Source organism: Dermochelys coriacea, chromosome 1 (assembly GCF_009764565.3).
Source record: "Dermochelys coriacea isolate rDerCor1 chromosome 1, rDerCor1.pri.v4, whole genome shotgun sequence".
In the NCBI taxonomy this organism is placed as follows: domain Eukaryota; kingdom Metazoa; phylum Chordata; order Testudines; family Dermochelyidae; genus Dermochelys; species Dermochelys coriacea.
In genome coordinates this window covers 309,262,323-309,281,546 of record NC_050068.2, presented here as the reverse complement: position 1 = coordinate 309,281,546, position 19,224 = coordinate 309,262,323, and the positions used below count along the sequence as shown (strand labels likewise).

Here is a 19,224-nt window from a genome sequence, read left to right as displayed (position 1 = left end):
GTCTTGTACAGACCAGAACCTGGTATCACTTTTGATGTTTTGACCATTGGAATATTATAACACGTGTGAAGCACTGTTGGTGAAATGAGATATTTAATATAGTATTGCAAATCTTGCTTCTGATTGAGTGATTTTCTTTAGATGGTTTGGAATGTCTTAAATACTTCAGACATTTCACACCCATCTATTCACTTTGGACACAATTCCTGTATCTTCCTTAGATATCAATGACTAGATGCCACAAAAATGGGTGCTTTAGAAATAGATAGATAGATAGATAGATAGATAACCAAGATTGACAAACCAATGGTAACTAAGGGTATGTCTACACTACCAGCTGGATCTGCGGGCAGCAATAGATCCAGCAGGAGTTGATTTATCGCGTCTAGTCTAGACATGATAAATCGGTCCCCGAGCGCTCTCCCATCAACTTCTGTACTGCACCACCACCAGAGGCGCAGGCAGAGTTGAGGGGGGAGCAGCAGCAGTCAACTCACTGTAGTGAAGACACTGCGGTGAGTAGGTCTAAGTTCATCGACTTCAGCTATGTTACTCATGTAGCTGAAGTTGCGTAACTTAGATTGATACACCCCCCAAGTGTAGACCAGGGCTCTGTAAGCTAGATAGATAACCAAGTACATCTTTCAATCAATATCAATTCTAGGTATGTAGGCACTTGTATCACCCACTTCCTTCTCTGGTCTGCTCATGTCCAATGACTACATTTAAAGATCTAGTGTCAGTTCCCTTCAGTAGTTGCATTTGGTTGCTTCTCCAGGAGAAAGGATGCAAAATACACTGCTATTGGCCATCTGATCAGTTGTATGAGTAGAGGTTTGCTTCAGTAACTATGGTTGCTGTATGCAAAATGTGTATTATTGGAGGGAAATAGGTGCATGTGTTCTGAAAAATAGTCTACGTGCCATGGAAAAACAAACAAATACTGACCCCAATATCCATATTTTTGCTATTTACTCACCTACCTACAAGACTATTTTCCTCCCATACATATGTCCTTTTCATTGTCTTGTATGTAGAAAAGTCCTCAGGAATTTAATGTTTCTGTGGAAATGAGACTACAAACGCACAGAATCTCAGAGAGTGTTATGCTTTCAAGAGGGTTTTTTTAAATAGCAGGACAATCAGTCTATTAAATTCTATGGCTTGGTTAAAAAAAAAAGCTTGCAGAAAGGACACCCTCTTAAATTCTAAGGGCTTTTCTGTAGGGGAGCACTCTAGAAGAGACTGTTAACTCCTTGGAACCAGTAAAATGGCATGCACATCAATAGTACCATATAAATGGTTAATAAGCGGGAATTATTTGCATTGGGTTATTTTCTTTTAGAAGAGAACTGTACAGTCTGCCATCTGTTATTACACTAAAAGGAATGTGACCATTTTAGCAAGAAGATTGTAAGAATAGAACTTGATGCCAGCACTGAAATAAGTGGCATCCAGGCAGGTTCAGCAGAATTGTTCTTGCCACAATGTTTTCAAAAATTGTCATTTTAAAGGGTGGTTTTAAAAATAGGTAAGAGAGCGCTCACCTTGTTGGCAGTAATTTAATGGTCCCAGTTCTATGGTCCACCTGACTAGCTGACCAGCTGTGCGGGATCTAGTCCTGCCATAAATTGGAGCAGCAAACAGGCTGTTCTAACCAGCACCATCTGCCAGTGACGTTCCACATGGCCATTTGAGCAGCCAAGGAATACATTGCTCAAATACCTCTTTCCACCTGGCCACTCCCCTGTGCTGCTGGCTAGCAAATGGGGTAGCAAGGGAGTCCCTATGTGTAGCTCTTTGTACCAAAGAATCACTGGGCCCATTGTCTCTATAGTGATGTAAATCTGTGTACACCTGGCACGTCAGTATAATCATAAAGTTTGCTGCACACATATTGGCTGTTCCTTGAATCTGGACAGGAAAATGTGCTCCATGAATAATAAGTTACTGAAAAACCAGGTTGTCCCGTTCAAGCATGCAGATCTTTTATTTAAATATTCCTCTGCTGTCTATTCATTTAGCATAACACATGTATTATGCTGTCTTCTGAAATATGTTAAATGAATTTCAAACAAAATTGTCAAAAACAACAACCTTGGTTTCTTTGTATGATGCACAGAAATAATTACATTTCATTTACAGCACAGATGCATTTTACACAGTCATCAACAGTCATTCACTACCAAACAGCATTTAAATCACCTTGAACACCAAAAGAATGATTATTTTCCAAATTCAAAATAAATTAATCATTTTGCATAAGTGATGTATGGAAATAGGAGACAGGAATGGCATTCTGAAAAATCTTGCCAAATTATTTCTGAACCTGTACTTTAAAAATGAATAAAACTTGTAATCGGGGATGTAACTGCTATGAAAATATTGCTGTATTGGAGTTTCTTTAGTCCATATGAAAAATAAAATTAAGATGCCAAATTCTTAAACCCTGTGTGATCTCAGTGGAGTCCATGGGATTGCACAAGGTCTAACTCAGTTCAGGGCTTATCCCAAATGATTTTCAGCAACTGCCATCTTATATTAGTTTCTGGGTGTAATTAATTAAGAAGCACCATGTGACAAAGAAGAAGCTGTAATAGATTGTTAATATCAGGGCAGTTTTCATATGAGTAACTGCTTCAGCAAACACTAGGAACAAAGCCAGTCTTTTTTTCATGAGTAATTATGAGTAGACGTAGGAAGCAAGTAAAAACTAATGTTGTGAACCCAGCTTTACAACACTGAAAGAGAGGAGATCAAAATAATTGATTTCAATTCAATTACTTGACCCGTTCACTGGTATAAGTCAGTGAAAATTCAGTGTGTTGATTCCTTAAAAGAAATTCAAGTTTTGATTCCATTTATAAACATAGTAGAAACTTGCTAATTTGCACAAATGAATGGGAACAGCATAGTAAATTAACCAAGTTTGTGAATAAGTGAACAAACTTGGTAAAAACAAGGATCACTCATTGCAAAATATACTCTCTTCTTTTGTCAGGTGTAATTGAGTTTTAATTTATGACAATAGCATAGTAGTGAATATCCTGTAGCATATATATTTTTTTTTTTTTACAAAAATCTCAGCCCTCATTACAGCATCTGTTCTTAAATCTTTGCTTACAGATAAGGTGAGATGACCAACTAGTTGTGTGAAGTAAAAAGGGTGTAAATTAGCAAGGTTCTACTTTCATGGGGTATTTCCTCTTACTATAAATGTTAAGCTCAGTCACGAGAGTAGTTAGTAATTGGTACCATAAAGTATGAAACATACAACATTCAAACTGTTAAATAACTATGTTTATCACTTGTGGTAATGTCTTCTAATGCATAGAGCCTTTTGATTGGCATATATATATATTTATATGGAGCCATGCGGTAATTTCTGCTGATACAGTATTTCTACTATAAACACCTACTATTGCATGTGCACATCATTTTCAAGATGACAAACCTCTTAACATTCATGTCTTCTAGTAAAGAAAACTGCAGTTAGCAGAAACCTTTTGGTAAGAAAATTTAGATTTCCATAAGATAATGAAGAAAAAAGGCATTTTTAAATAGTAAAGTCTTTATATCCATTTATGGGCCTGATCGTACAGCTAACTTCCCATTGGAGTCAATTAAAAGTTTGCAGAAAATCTCAGCTCTCTAGTTCATCAGTGTTTCTTGGCTATAGTCTTACAAGATATGAAGCCCCAAATAAATTTTTGGATGCAGGTTTACATATAACTAGAAGGAGAGTTTTAGCTAATTGTTTTCACTAAATGTCTTCCGATGCTCAACATAGCCAATATTCTGGATACTGCAGAAAAACAAAGAGGTTTCGAGCTAAGTGTTAGTTTGTCACAAAACCCCTTGGTTTTCATTTAATTTCAAATGGGATTGACACTGTAACATCACATTAGAAGACTGGTTCAGGAAATACAAAGGTAGGCAAGTGTTTGCAGAACAAAAGATTAAGCCAATTCATGAAGAATTGAAATCCCAAAGAAGAAAGCAATGTTAGACCAGATAAATGTGCTGCATCATGAAAATAGAGATTACAGTGGACAAAAAAAAGTATGACTGAAAAGTACACTTGTGGGACACAGTTTTGATTATATGGTTATTTAAAACTTCTCCACCTTAGAGAAAACATTTTCTATCCACGGGGTTCATGGTGCAGCTGAAGTTGTGCAAGATATTTAAACAAATTAATCCTGATTCCTGATACAACAGATATACAATGAATTATTGCAGTTGTAGCAGTACCAAGGAAGCAAGATAAAACGATAATAAATATTGAAACTAACTGAACACCTTGAGTTCACTAATGAGTGTTTGAGTAAGAAATACTGCATTTTCCAAAGGTAAGTTATTTGTACAACTACCATGGAATATGAACAATCAGCAGTAAGTGCACAGAAATGCCCCTTTCTACAGTAATATTTCATCATGCCTAATCTGAAAAACAACATAAGTAAACTGAGATCACAGCTCCAAAGAATTTCAGCATGCACTATGGTTGTATTTCTGCCAGTCAGTATAAACATATTTCATATGAGCATTTTGTTTCCTCCCTCCCCCTTTTTTTCCCCTTTTTTTTTAACAATAGGGAGTTTGTCAACAAGTTCATGGTTTATCAACAGGAAAAAATGACGTTATCAAAATGTATTTCATTGTTGTTTTGCATTCAGCCGGAATGTAATGTCCAAACGTGGGGTATTTTTTGTTTGTTTTGTTTGTTTGTTTTTTTTAAAAAGTTCCCATGGTAATAAGAAGCATCAATGGGGGACATTTCATTGTGCTCATATAGTAAGTCAAAATGGTCACAGAAGATTGCGCTGTATAACTGTTCAGATGCTGTGTAGAAACTCTGTTTGGTTGCTTGCTTCACGCACTACAACACTGAAACCCAAAATGTTTTAATTCTTCTGATCCCTTCAATCTATGGCTGTGGTAACACTGACCAAGGGGGTATTGTCTTTTCCAGCTCTCTCCTTCTCCAGAACTCTTCTCATCGCTAGAGCTCAGCTGGCAAGTGGTCTTTAATTGTTTTATAAAGCAGATACTCTGACAATATTTCCTCCTGAATACAGGGGAGATTCTGGCCTATTATCCCCCTCGGGTGTGGTCACTGGGGGCGTTGGGATGCTGATTATTGCTGTTGTGACGTAAGGTTGCTCACAGTTTAGTTTAACACATTCTTCCATTTTGGCATTTAAACTGGATCGGCTAAAGGGGAGAAAAATCAATGAGGTAAATGTTTACATTGTTATAAACTTCTCTCCTTATTCAATTCCATTATCCCAGCCAACCAGCTTAAAGTCTGTTTTGTTATCACGTAGGAGAAACACAGATACACTGCAAACACGGCCTCTGCTCTTTTGGTTATTGGACATGCAGAATGTGGCTGAGGAAGAAAGATGTGTGTCTCCTATTAAAATACTTTGCTCTCTTGGTGTTTTTCACAGAAACACAGGACTGAAAGGGACTTCCTGGGTCATCGAGTCCAGTCCCCGGCTATGACAGACAACCTCATCATATAAACCTGTTTGTAAATTTATCTCCATACATACAATTATCCAGACATTTTCTTTTTGGTTATTGTAGGTCCATTGTATTATTTTCTTATTTGCAGTTTTGCCAACACTAGGTGGTTCAATCAGACACAACAAACCAGGAATTGAATTTAACAATCATGAGGTTTTATTTAGATTTTTAGCTCTCTGGGGCAAGGGCCCCCTTTTTGTGGGTGAATTTCAGGAAAATCTTGAACTGTACAAAAGGAGGCGAGAGATGGGCTGAGTAGATTACTGGATGAATAAAGATTAAACTGCTGAGGAACTCTTGTCTTCTATAATTTACCCAAACTCCTAGTCTTCCACAACACTGTGACAGAGAGCAGGAGACCTTGCTGCAGAGAATCCAGGGTCAATAGTCAGTAGGACACGATCATAGATCAGTGTGAAGGACAAAACCTTTACCCTCATTACAGGGTAGTTGTGGAGCAGCTTTTAAATGGAATGTAATCGTAGGAAAGTGAGAGGAAGATCTGCACCCTAGTTTTAGAGAGGTAGGACACTTTGGACAGGGCATTAAGAGGGCCAGTGCCCAAAGAAGCAAAATAAAGCCGACCTGAACCCTGGTTACAAGTTGGTCACTCTTTCCTTACACAAATTCTGCCCCTTTAAAGAATGGTGGTGAAGTCACAGTAACTGAAAGTGAACAGGAGGAATCCAGCTAGGTCCCCCATTACCATAGAAATCCTCCATCCCTCACTGACACCCTTCCCAACTTGCCTTCCTCTGCTGCCAGACAAATAGTAGTTTTGTGCCTCCCAAAGCTTTACAAATGAGACCCACATTAGGGGTTACTAATAGCGTTAATATTGCTAGGTGCACTGACCTACAAGGCCTTGACACTACATTGCCATTTCATAAAAGACAGACATCAGCAATTTCAAATGTAGTCCTAAAAATAGCCTTGCCTGAGTCCTAACCCTATCCACTGGCCTGTGCTGACTCCCTATGTATGTCTACACTGCGGTTGGGTGGATGCACCTGGATGAAGGTGCCATCCCACTGCCTGGATCCAGCCAGTTCCTGGCACCAAGAGGAGCTGCAGTTTTAGCAGGGGAGGGCCCAGCTACCGCCACAACATGGAGAGGGACCTTGGTGTTGGCTGGCCAGCTGGGCCAGGCTGCAGCATGCACCCTCTCAGCCAGGTCTTGAAAAGTAAGGGAAGGCAATGGTCCCTTTGCACCCCCTCCCCTCACAGTCTCTGGTGCTTATGCCCCAACCACCGCCACCTATTACTGCTTCAAGAGGTACAACCAACAGTACTTTCATGTTTATGGGCACAATTGTGTCTCACCAGCTCTGTGTCTAAGGAAGAGCGGTGAGGGTGGAAGGAAACAAGGGTCAGGTAGGGCAGAGAAACGAAAGTTTTCTGCCCTGGTTGGGCAGACTAGGAGAAGGAGGTGACATTCATTAGCTCAGCTGGCATCTCAACATGGCAGCCAGTAACTGGTTACCTGACTGGAACAATATGGGCCAACTAACAATAGCTAGCTCACAAATATGAATGGGAAGATAGATGGGGAGGGACTGGGATGAAGGAATCTGTCCCCCTCAGAGACCTCATGCAGAGCAGCTGCAAAGCCACCATTACAGCCCCATGGGTTGTAACAATAGCTAGGATCCTGGACACCCTCTAGCTTAGTGCTCACTAGCTGTGTAGTAGTTGCTCCATTGGGCATGCCTGTGGCCTTTCTTTCCTGTGCTCCAGACCCTCCTCTTCCAATCTGCACTGTACAGTGGTGCAGAGCCTTCTCCCGCACCTTAAGCTTTGCGCATCCCCTGCTTCCTCCCTTCCCCCCTTGCACACTAGAAAGTAACAGGTCCATTGCATTTAGAGCTTTCTTTGTCCATCAAGGAGGTTGTGGTGGGGGGTGGAGGTATAGCTGGGTCACAGCTGAGGGAATGTGACAAGGTTAAGTGACTTATCTAAAGTCACACAGCAAGTCAGTAACAGAGCAGATGTCCCAGTCCTTTGCTCTTTGCACCCGACTTTGTGGGCTACTGACCTACTATCTGTATATTATTTATATGATCACATGAGCAGTGACTCAGTATTTTATATTCACAATTATCAGTTTAGACATGCACCTGAAGGTGGGTTCGTGTGCATGCTGCGCTGATGGGTGGGCTGTATATTTGTTCTACGGGGTGGTTCCTAAGCAGTAAGAGAAACAGTTAAAATCTAAATTTATTGAATTGTGAGATTTACTCCTAGCTGTACATGTGTATTGTTGCTTTTAATTCTTCTCTGTTCATGCTGTGAGTGGAAGGGTGAGCTGGAAAGTCACCCAGCAGAGGACAGGTCAGAGCCAGACAGAATTATTCATGAAATACCTGGGCCGTGGATGCTGGTTCCACATACTGTTGCCAAACCTCCAGGCTTGTCCTGGAGTCTCCAGGAATTAACCATTAATCTTTAATTAAATATTCGGTCATGTGATTAAATCTCCAGGAATATGTCCCCCGCCACCTCCTCTGAGGAATGACAGAAAAATTACCTCCGCTGCAAGTCAAGGAGATGCTGAGCTGCTTATGGCAGTGAATTTTTCACCTGCCAACTATTCAAAATTTCTCTCAACAAGGCTGAATCTTTATAGCAACCTGAGCTGAAAACTATGCTTTTTTTAGATGGAGGTATATTTCAGTTCAACATACACACATTTTTAAGTCTAGCATGACTTTCCTGATGTTTTCAATTTTTTCCAATAATTTCCCTAGCCAGGGATTATATTTTTCTCATTCATTATATATTCTTAGAGATGAAGGATCGTCTTCAGACTAGGGAACTGGACTGGGACTCAGGAGATCTCGTTTCAAGCCTCAGCTTTGTCACAGACTTTCTGTGTGAACTTCACAATGTCACAGTCTTCTTGTGTCTGTTCCCCATCTAAAAATAGGAATAATAATACTCTCCCCTTTTTCAGTCTTGTATAATTGAATTGTACACTCTTCCAGGTAGAGAGTGTCTCTTATCATGTGTTTGTACAAGATGTGGAACACCGGGGTACCAATTTCAGCTGGGGTCTCTAGGTGCTATTGCAATACAAATAATAAATATTACAATATTTTTTTCTGTGGTTTGCATATGCATTTGTTAAACAAGGACCAAATCCCAATGGCAGTTGAAGGTCAAAGCCTCTCAGGCTCTGGGCTCATATTAGGACAAACTATTTACCTTGATCTGCCATTTCAAGACTTGTGTGGTTTAAGAACCCCTACCCAATAAGACTCAAGAAAATAAGTGCTCGTGAGAATGGGCAGCCATTTGTCCATTATGACTAAGGAACGCGGCTTACTTATTTTGAATTTGCATCAAATAACACCTTCCCACTTAGACCACAATCTAGACTTCTTCCTTACTGAGCAAAGGTTTGCCATAGTATTGCATCTCAGATTGTTGTTAAAACTAAAATACCTGTTAGATAGAGATGTTCTCTCTGCACATCTGATCTGAATGGTACTAAGTTCTTGTATGCTGCCGGGGCGGCTGCCAGTTATATTGGTGTTTGGGATGCGGAAAGTCTTTTTATGTCGGCGTGAGCAACAAGTGCTGGTAACACCTTGTTGGGAAGAGAGAGAGGGGCTGTGGCTTGAGGATCGATTGACTGTGGATACCTCCATGCAGCTGTCTTCGTAGACGTGTTCATCCACAAACTCGTGATTCTGGTCCAGAGCAATCCAATACATGGTAAAAGCACACACAGAAAAAAGACAGGATTATAATTGAAAACATTCATGATGCTGATTGTCAAAATCCACTGTGTTAATTTTACACAACCAGAGTCTGGGAAAATGACAAGGATTGCAATTTTCAACCCGTATCAGGATGGGTGGAATATATTAAAAGTGTCAATACAAAGTCAAAATTACCAAACCATTAACTTCACTTTTCAAAAAGTTAATGCAAAATCTTTTGTAGGATGGCAAAACATTACTCAGATATCCTTACTAGGTGCTATTGTGTAATCTATAAAAAAATTTAGAAACATTTTCCAGGCTCTTTCAATTCAGTTTTATAAATATAAATGCTCTAAATGGGAGTAACAGCATCCATGATTATATTTAAATATAGTAAAATAATACTGATTTTAATTTTCGGATCAGTCTGTAAAATGTCGTCTTAAAATAAAGGTGTGAAACCATGACTTAAAACAATACACTACATGATCCAGGAATAAGCCTGTATTTATCAAAAAGTAAAATGCAACCTTAACTGTAGTTTCCATTAGAGAAGAAGCTAAAATAAATACCAAACATTCTCTACAGAGATTACTATCGCCAGTTATAATAGCTTGATATATCTATATTAGTTCATAAGACAAAGCCTTTAATTTCAGTGAAATAGTATTTATTTACGGGCTCTTTGCTTAATCCCCACATCGACAGAAATCCTATAGGCACATCATAGTGGGTGTCCTATGAAAATTCCAAGTACAGAAATAGCCATTGTACTTTGACTCTTAGTATATGATTATGAAGCTCGACTCACAAAATTGCGACTGCCACAGTTTCTCTGCGCACCAAGAAGGGTAAAGTGGTGGCGTAGTTTTCAATAAAAGGAATATACACTGTAAGAATATATGCAGTAGTCTTAAGATAGAATCCCAGGACAAAATAAACAGCAGGATGCTGATGCTTATAATACCATTGTTTTGAATTGTTTGAGACAACTTCTGTTTCCACATTCCCAACTGCGGATGCTTTGACACTGGGTTGGGAAACACTGGCTTACACGCCACATAACTTCATTTACTTCAGTTTGGTTGGTTCTCTGCATTTTCATTTACTAGGGGCTAGCCTGCATTGGAATCGCTACAGTGGCATAGTTGTACCAATATAGCTGTACCGCTGTAGCACTGCTAGGGCAGATACTCTATGCCGATGGGAAAGAACTCTTCCAATGACATAATTACTCCCCGAGCGGCGGTAGCTATGTCATCAGGAGAGCATTAACCGCTGACTCAGCGCTGTCCATACCAGTGTAATTTATGTCACTCAGGGGGGAGGCTTTTCCACACCCTGAGCAACTTACGTTATACCAAAATACGTGCTAGTGTGTACAAGCCCTAGGATAAGGAAAACTATTTCCTTCCCTAAAGAAGGATCTACTAACATGGAATGTCATTCAGATGCCCATAGGTACTCTGTGAATACATTCATGTTTTCCATAAGAAACATAGCATAAGTAGAAGAAAGTACGTACACATTCATCAGCAAAGTGAGCATCAGCACAGTAATTTCCTAAGGCAGCCGAATGTTTGGTACAACTGGAAATAACTTGTTCAGCATACCATTGCTATTTGCTCTCCCTTGTCCCCTCCTTGACTCATTTAATAGTCATGTGGCAGCGTGTGTGGAAGGAAATGGTGTAAAAGAATAATGACTTCAAGTGACACAAGGCGAAAGAACTGCTTGTGTAACTTCCTTGAAAATTGACTTTACACAGTTTATGTTCATAAACAAGACTCCAAATGCAGTTAGAGTCTGGATATGGGATGCAGAGAGAGAAATTACTTAATAACTGTCTTCAGGTTACGTATAGGGACTTCCAGTGTGCTTGCCAAGATCTCTGGTAGTTTTCCAATAGAAAACAGTTTTGTGCTTCCTAAAGCTATTATGGAGCTATCAAACAGAATTCAATTAGCATAGTCTATTAACGAGTGATGCTGAGTGAACTTTTAATATAGACTGGAGATATTTTGAAATTATATAATGGCTCAAGCAAATATATTGAATTATACATGTCAAGTTTCTAGCATATGGGATATATTCATTTATTGTCATACAATGAACTTTGACATATTTGGATTTAAAATCTGCATTTAGGAATTCAAGCCTAAAATAATTAAAATTTAAGAAGTCCAGATTCTTCTGTGACCTCTAGATTAACTGTTGTATATTAACTGAAAAGATATCCTATAAAATACCTCTCTGAATACAAGTAAAAAGAAAAGGAGTACTTGTGGCACCTTAGAGACTAACAAATTTATTAGAGCATAAGCTTTCGTGAGCTACAGCTCACTTCATCGGATGCATTTGGTGGAAAAAACAGAGGAGAGATTTATACACACACACAGAGAACATGAAACAATGGGTTTATCATACACACTGTAAGGAGAGTGATCACTTAAGATAAGCCATCACCAGCAGCAGGGGGGGGAAAGGAGGAAAACCTTTCATGGTGACAAGCAAGGTAGGCTAATTCCAGCAGTTAACAAGAATATCAGAGGAACAGTGGGGGGTGGGGTGGGAGGGAGAAATACCATGGGGAAATAGGTTTCAGAGTAGCAGCCGTGTTAGTCTGTATTCGCAGAAAGAAAAGGAGTACTTGTGGCACCTTAGAGACTAACAAATTTATTAGAGCATAAGCTTTCGTGAGCTACAGCTCACTTCATCGGATGCATTTGGTGGAAAAAACAGAGGAGAGATTTATATACACACACACAGAGAACATGAAACAATGGGTTTATAATACACACTGTAAGGAGAGTGATCACTTAAGATAAGCCATCACCAGCAGCAGGGGGGGGAAAGGAGGAAAACCTTTCATGGTGACAAGCAAGGTAGGCTAATTCCAGCAGTTAACAAGAATATCAGAGGAACAGTGGGGGTGAGGTGGGAGGGAGAAATACCATGGGGAAATAGTTTTACTTTGTGTAATGACTCATCCATTCCCAGTCTCTATTCAAGCCTAAGTTAATTGTATCCAGTTTGCAAATTAATTCCAATTCAGCAGTCTCTCGTTGGAGTCTGTTTTTGAAGCTTTTTTGTTGAAGTATAGCCACTCTTAGGTCTGTGATCGAGTGACCAGAGAGATTGAAGTGTTCTCCAACTGGTTTTTGAACGTTATAATTCTTGACGTCTGATTTGTGTCCATTCATTCTTTTACGTAGAGACTGTCCAGTTTGGCCAATGTACATGGCAGAGGGGCATTGCTGGTACATGATGGCATATATCACATTGGTAGATGCGCAGGTGAACGAGCCTCTGATACTGTGGCTGATGTGATTAGGCCCTATGATGGTATCCCTGAATAGATATGTGGACAGAGTTGGCAACGGGCTTTGTTGCAAGGATAGGTTCCTGGGTTAGTGGTTCTGTTGTGTGGTGTGTGGTTGCTGGTGAGTATTTGCTTCAGATTGGGGGGCTGTCTGTAAGCAAGGACTGGTCTGTCTCCCAAAATCTGTGAGAGTGATGGGTCGTCCTTCAGGATAGGTTGTAGATCCTTGATGATGCGTTGGAGAGGTTTTAGTTGGGGGCTGAAGGTGATGGCTAGTGGCGTTCTGTTGTTTTCTTTGTTGGGCCTGTCCTGTAGTAGGTGACTTCTGGGTACTCTTCTGGCTCTGTCAATCTGTTTCTTCACTTCAGCAAGTGGGTATTGTAGTTGTAGGAATGCATGATAGAGATCTTGTAGGTGTTTGTCTCTGTCTGAGGGGTTGGAGCAAATGCGGTTATATCGTAGCGCTTGGCTGTAGACAATGGATCGAGTGGTATGATCTGGATGAAAGCTAGAGGCATGTAGGTAGGAATAGCGGTCAGTAGGTTTCCGATATAGGGTGGTCTTTATGTGACCATCGCTTATTAGCACCGTAGTGTCCAGGAAGTGGACCTCTTGTGTGGACTGGTCCAGGCTGAGGTTGATGGTGGGATGGAAATTGTTGAAATCATGGTGGAATTCCTCAAGAGCTTCTTTTCCATGGGTCCAGATGATGAAGATGTCATCAATGTAGCGCAAGTAGAGTAGGGGCATTAGGGGACGAGAGCTGAGGAAGCGTTGTTCTAAGTCAGCCATAAAAATGTTGGCATACTGTGGGGCCATGCGGGTACCCATCGCAGTGCCGCTGATTTGAAGGTATACATTGTCACCAAATGTGAAATAGTTATGGGTCAGGACAAAGTCACAAAGTTCAGCCACCAGGTTAGCCGTGACAGTATCGGGGATACTGTTCCTGACGGCTTGTAGTCCATCTTTGTGTGGAATGTTGGTGTAGAGGGCTTCTACATTCATAGTGGCTAGGATGGTGTTTTTAGGAAGATCACCAATGGACTGTAGTTTCCTCAGGAAGTCAGTGGTGTCTCGAAGATAGCTGGGAGTGCTGGTAACGAAGGGCCTGAGGAGGGAGTCTACATAGCCAGACAATCCTGCTGTCAGGGTGCCAATGCCTGAGATGATGGGGCGTCCAGGATTTCCAGGTTTATGGATCTTGGGTAGCAGATAGAATACCCCAGGTCGGGACTCCAGGGGTGTGTCTGTGGGATTTGTCAACTCTGTCCACATATCTATTCAGGGGATACCATCATAGGGCCTAATCACATCAGCCACACTATCAGAGGCTCGTTCACCTGCGCATCTACCAATGTGATATATGCCATCATGTGCCAGCAATGCCCCTCTGCCATGTACATTGGCCAAACTGGACAGTCTCTACGTAAAAGAATGAATGGACACAAATCAGACGTCAAGAATTATAACATTCAAAAACCAGTTGGAGAACACTTCAATCTCTCTGGTCACTTGATCACAGACCTAAGAGTGGCTATACTTCAACAAAAAAGCTTCAAAAACAGACTCCAACGAGAGACTGCTGAATTGGAATTAATTTGCAAACTGGATACAATTAATTTAGGCTTGAATAGAGACTGGGAATGGATGAGTCATTACACAAAGTAAAACTATTTCCCCATGGTATTTCTCCCTCCCACCCCACCCCCCACTGTTCCTCTGATATTCTTGTTAACTGCTGGAATTAGCCTACCTTGCTTGTCACCATGAAAGGTTTTCCTCCTTTCCCCCCCCTGCTGCTGGTGATGGCTTATCTTAAGTGATCACTCTCCTTACAGTGTGTATGATAAACCCATTGTTTCATGTTCTCTGTGTATGTGTATAAATCTCTCCTCTGTTTTTTCCACCAAATGCATCCGATGAAGTGAGCTGTAGCTCACGAAAGCTTATGCTCTAATAAATTTGTTAGTCTCTAAGGTGCCAGAAGTACTCCTTTTCTTTTTGCGAATACAGACTAACACGGCTGCTACTCTGAAACCTGAATACAAGTGTTGCCATTACAAAAGTAATTTCAAAGAAGAAAGCTACAGGCCATAACTTGGCATCCACTGCCCTTCTCAGAGAAGATTAAAAGAGATGAAAGGCTTAATGGCCTAAAAATGTTGGAAAGAGGGTAGAAGAGCCAAAGTGGCCTCTGTCTGATGCTGAAGAAGTCCTTCTGCATAAACCCCCTTGTGGCTAGTGTCCACTGTCTTCAAAGAAGGAAGGGAGGCTTAGAAGGTGTGTGGCTAGTTTTATCTCCACTGTGAATAACCAACAATCCTCATTCCTTGAGATGAAGATTCCCAAACTTGCATTTTCTCACTTAACTTTTGGGAAGGCATGATCTGGCCATCTGACTTCATCAATTGATCAGTTACAAATAGAATATATACCCCTGCTCCTAAGCAATTACCTGTGTGTGTTGTGGGTGAGCACATATCTGGGAGGTAGAACTCAACTGCCAAGAAAATTGTTGTATGCAGTGTTATTGTAGCCATGCTGGTCCCAGGATGTTAGCGAGACAAGGTGGGTGATTGCACCCACTTCTGCTAGTGAGATAAGCTTTCGAGTTTACACAGAGCTCTTCTTCAGGTCTGGGGGAAAAAACTCAGTGTCACTGCTAAATACAAAGTTTGAACAGATAGTTTAGCATATCTTTTCAAACCTTGTATTTAGCAGTGACACTGAGTTAGTTTCCCAGATCTGAAGAAAAGCTTTGTTTAAGCTCAAAAACTTGTCTGTCTCACCAACAGAAGTTGGTCCAATAAAAGATATTACCTCACCCACCTTGTCTCTCAAAAAAATTGTTGAAAAGTAAATAAATGTCATGTATATTCCATAAAATAAGACCAGGCTTGTACTATACATTTTTTGAAGAGCCACTGTTGAAAAAAAGGATCAAGTTTTTCATCATGAATAACTTGGGGAGACGGAAAAGCTTCCAGGCCTGATCCAAGTCCCATCCAAGTGAATGGGAGTCTTTCTATTCAGTTTTCTGAGAGTTGGACCAGGCCAGTTGCTAAGGTGAAAGTTTGCAAATTCATTTGTAAAGTTCAAGTGGAAAGCTATGCCCAAAGCAGATGGCTATGACTGAGGGCAAGTCTACACTACAGTGCTACAGCGGTGTAGCTACACTGATGAAGCTGTGCTACTGTAGCCCCTCCGGTGAAGATATGCTGTGACAACGGGAGAGTGCTCTCCCATCAGCATAATTACTCCATCTTGACGAGAAGCATAAGCTATGTCAACAGGAGAGCATCTCTTGCAACATAGTGCCAGTGTGGACAGCATGACACTTACATTGCTCGGGGGAAGGGAGGCTTTTTCACACCCCATAGCGATGTAAGTAAGATCGACTTAGGCTGTAGTGTAGACATGCCCATAGTTCTACCATGGTATGCCTCAAAAGTGTTCCAAAAGGTTAAAACTGTAGTAGGGGAGATAGGTTGTTAGGCGAGTCCTTTGTAATAGACATTTAAAGCCAGACAGTTTATGCTATACTTTAAATCAGATAAGAATATTAAAAACGACAGCATGTAGAAAGCATAAGCACCTGAAAGATGACACATAAGTAACTAAATGACAAACAACAACTGGACCATGTTAATTACAATGCAATTGAATAAACAGGCTGTGAAAATAAAAATATGAAGTTATACACGTACATAAGTTGTATTTTAATTTAATAACGTGTGTAATGGAGAAATTGTTATGCTCTCACTCGAACAGGAGCAAGAAGAAAAGCTGCTGCATATACTTTCTGTTTTGAATACAGCAGATGCAGCACAGTGTCTTTTAATAAAAGTCCAACATTGAACAATAAAGCTAAGACAAAACATTGAAACTTTGTGCTGTGTGTCCATACCTCACAGAGAAGTTATACAATGACTAGAAAATGCCACTTGGCAATTTTCATGTTGAAAGTTAGTCACATAGTCATAACATATAACATTTTTGGGGGGGAATGGACCCCAAGATTTTTTTGGAAACCTTTGATTCATGAAAATCAAATGCATGATTCTCTAACCTTGTGATTCCATGAATATGATGAGCATTGAGCAATGTATGAAGGAAATTTAACATAGTTTACTAAATTTCCGAACTATGAGACATGATGCCTGTGCACATATAGACAATCTCTGATTTTTTTCTGCTGTAATGCACCTTCATACATTTAGTTTGTAACATGTCAACCATGGAGATGGGCACCAGCCACAAAATTCTGATCCCAATTCTGATTTTCAGCACCTAAAATTTGAGTATTTGAATCTGGAATTTGGGTCCATCTCTGGTCAACATGATCTAAACTCTTTGTCAGGAAATGGCAAAGTATTGTATATACTGATGGTCACTACCAGAGAATTAATTAGGTGCATCTACATTTGATAAAATCAGAGCTAAATTTGTAAATTGTACCTTAAATGGTGTTGAACAGCTTATTGATAAGATGGGATCATCCACAACATAAGATAAACCCTACATGGCAATATGGTGACAGGAGAGAAAATACAAGGACAAATATAGATTATTTTACCATTTCCCAATGTGAACTTATTACATTTACAAAGGTTACACTCAATATAATTATTCTTCATGTCCTTAGGTTCCTTAGGAAATAATAAACAGGAAATTATGTAAAACAATAATGATCAGGTAACAGAAATGCCTTTGTGACATTTCTGGCCAGAAATATTTTATCTATGAATGAGACATATGGCTTGTTAATATTCAAAGTCAATATAGCTCATCGGGCTAACACAGCCATAAGATAAACAAGGGAGTGGTATGGCTAGCATCATATCCAACTGCGTTGGACTTCCCTAACTTCTATGGGTCAGGTACCCATTTTGCAGCTGGGTGAACTTGAGGTGATCTCTCAGTGTGAGTGAGATAAAGTGAGATTCCAACCTACAACCTTCAGGATTGCAGTCAAGTGCCTTAACCACTTGGTGCCCACACCTCATTCTTATTAATATTACTGACGTGTAATTATGTTTTAATTTAACATTCATGATGACTGTATAGTTATCCAGATATTAAGCAGTAGACACATGCACTCAATCATCTGTTTTTGACTGCTTGGAAGTTTTTAACCAAAACAAGCGTGTTTTGGTGGTTGGGAATTATATCACTTATTCCTGTAAGGGGCTAAGTGTCAGAGCTGAGGCTAAACGATTCTGTTGCGCTACACCTGTAACTCAATTTAGAGGATGAAGTTGAAGTTGCAGAATAAGACGGTGAGTACTCTCAACTTGCACTCACTTAAATAGAAGGTGAGTGCCCATATCACAGGAAGTGCTCAGCAAGTCATAAAATTGAGTCTGAGGACCCAGAACTTCAATCCTTGCTCAGGCATTGCCTGAATTGGGAATTTTGCATGAGTAAGGACTGGAGGTTGGAGTCCTAGAAACTTTACTGTAGCAAAGGGTGTAAACATGCAAATCATAAACTCACTCTCTCTCTCTCTCTGTATAAATATATATAAATCCAGATCCTCAACTGGTGCTATTGGTGTGCCCCATTAAGGTTAATGTCCTGATGTCAGTTGAGGATCCAACCTATGATCTTTAAATGTTACTATGTACATTGCATGAAAATAAACTAGAAAATTTGTAAATCAGCCCAATCTATAAAATAGCCTTTGGTCCTGGATAAGGACTGTACCATGAGGAATTAGTAGAAATAAGCTACTACACAACCAAAATTAGGTTTATCGATTAAACTGATTCCATTTTCTTACCGTGGTTTTTTCCAGACAATGAAGCAGGTGGTGGTGCTGTGTTTCAAAGGAAGAGCCAGATTTGCTAAGAAAGTTCTGTTCTTCCTCCTTGGTGGACTATAAATACATAGAATTCTCTATTATTTTCATTTGTGAACAAAAGTCTCTTAGCCAAATATTGGATGAAACAGACTCAGGGTGTATACTGCAGCATATCTGCAGTGCTTTATCAGGGAAAAACTACATGGTATAAAATAAATCATTTTGAGCATGATGACTTTTTTGTTTATTAATCAAAATATTTTCTCTCCATTCCTTGCAACCCTTCTTGAATGTCCCATACCTCAGCATTTCCACAGAATCATAAAATTGTAGGGCTGGAAGGGGCCTCAAGAGGTCATCAAGTCCAGCCCCTGGGCTGTAGTAGTACCAAGTAAACCTAGGCTATCCCTGACAGGTGTTTGTCCAATTTGTTCTTAAAAATCTCCAGTGACGGGGATTCTACAACCATCCTTGGAAGCCTATTCCAGAGCTTAACTACCTTTAGAAAGTTTTCCCTAATGTCTAACCTAAATCTCCCTTGATGCAGATTAAGCCCATTAGTTCTGTGTTCCATCTTCACTGGACATGGAGAACAATTGATCACTGTCCTCTTTATAACAGCCCTTAACATATTTGAAGACTGTTACCAGGTTCCCTTTCAGTCTTCTATTCTCAAGACTAAACGTTCCCAGTTTTTATAACCTTTTCTCGTAGCTCAGGCTTGCTAAGCTTTTTGTCATTTTTGTTGCTCTCCTCCAGACTCTCTCCAGTTTAGCCACATCATTGCTAAAGTGTGGTGCCCAGAACTGGGTGGCCTTTTGTGTATTGTTAGAACAATGCAACTTACAGATGAA

General features: G+C 40.1%; 1 protein-coding gene across 3 annotated transcripts in view; it reads right to left on the bottom strand.

Moving 5' to 3' along the window:
- Positions 1–1,963: 1,963 nt before the first annotated feature.
- KCND2 (potassium voltage-gated channel subfamily D member 2) overlaps positions 1,964–19,224 on the bottom strand; it is a 463,856-nt gene continuing 446,595 nt past the window's right edge. For 2 of the 3 annotated variants that reach the window (XM_038387834.2, XM_038387835.2), the window contains exons 5-8: positions 18,350–18,445; positions 17,026–17,085; positions 8,980–9,227; positions 1,964–5,217 (exon numbers count right to left, since the gene is read on the bottom strand). In XM_038387834.2, the coding sequence (XP_038243762.1) occupies positions 5,040–5,217; positions 8,980–9,227; positions 17,026–17,085; positions 18,350–18,445 (582 nt within the window). In that variant the 3' untranslated portion in view covers positions 1,964–5,039. The remainder of the gene's footprint in view (positions 5,218–8,979; positions 9,228–17,025; positions 17,086–18,349; positions 18,446–19,224) is intronic. The other variant, XM_038387836.2, reaches the window with a different exon arrangement.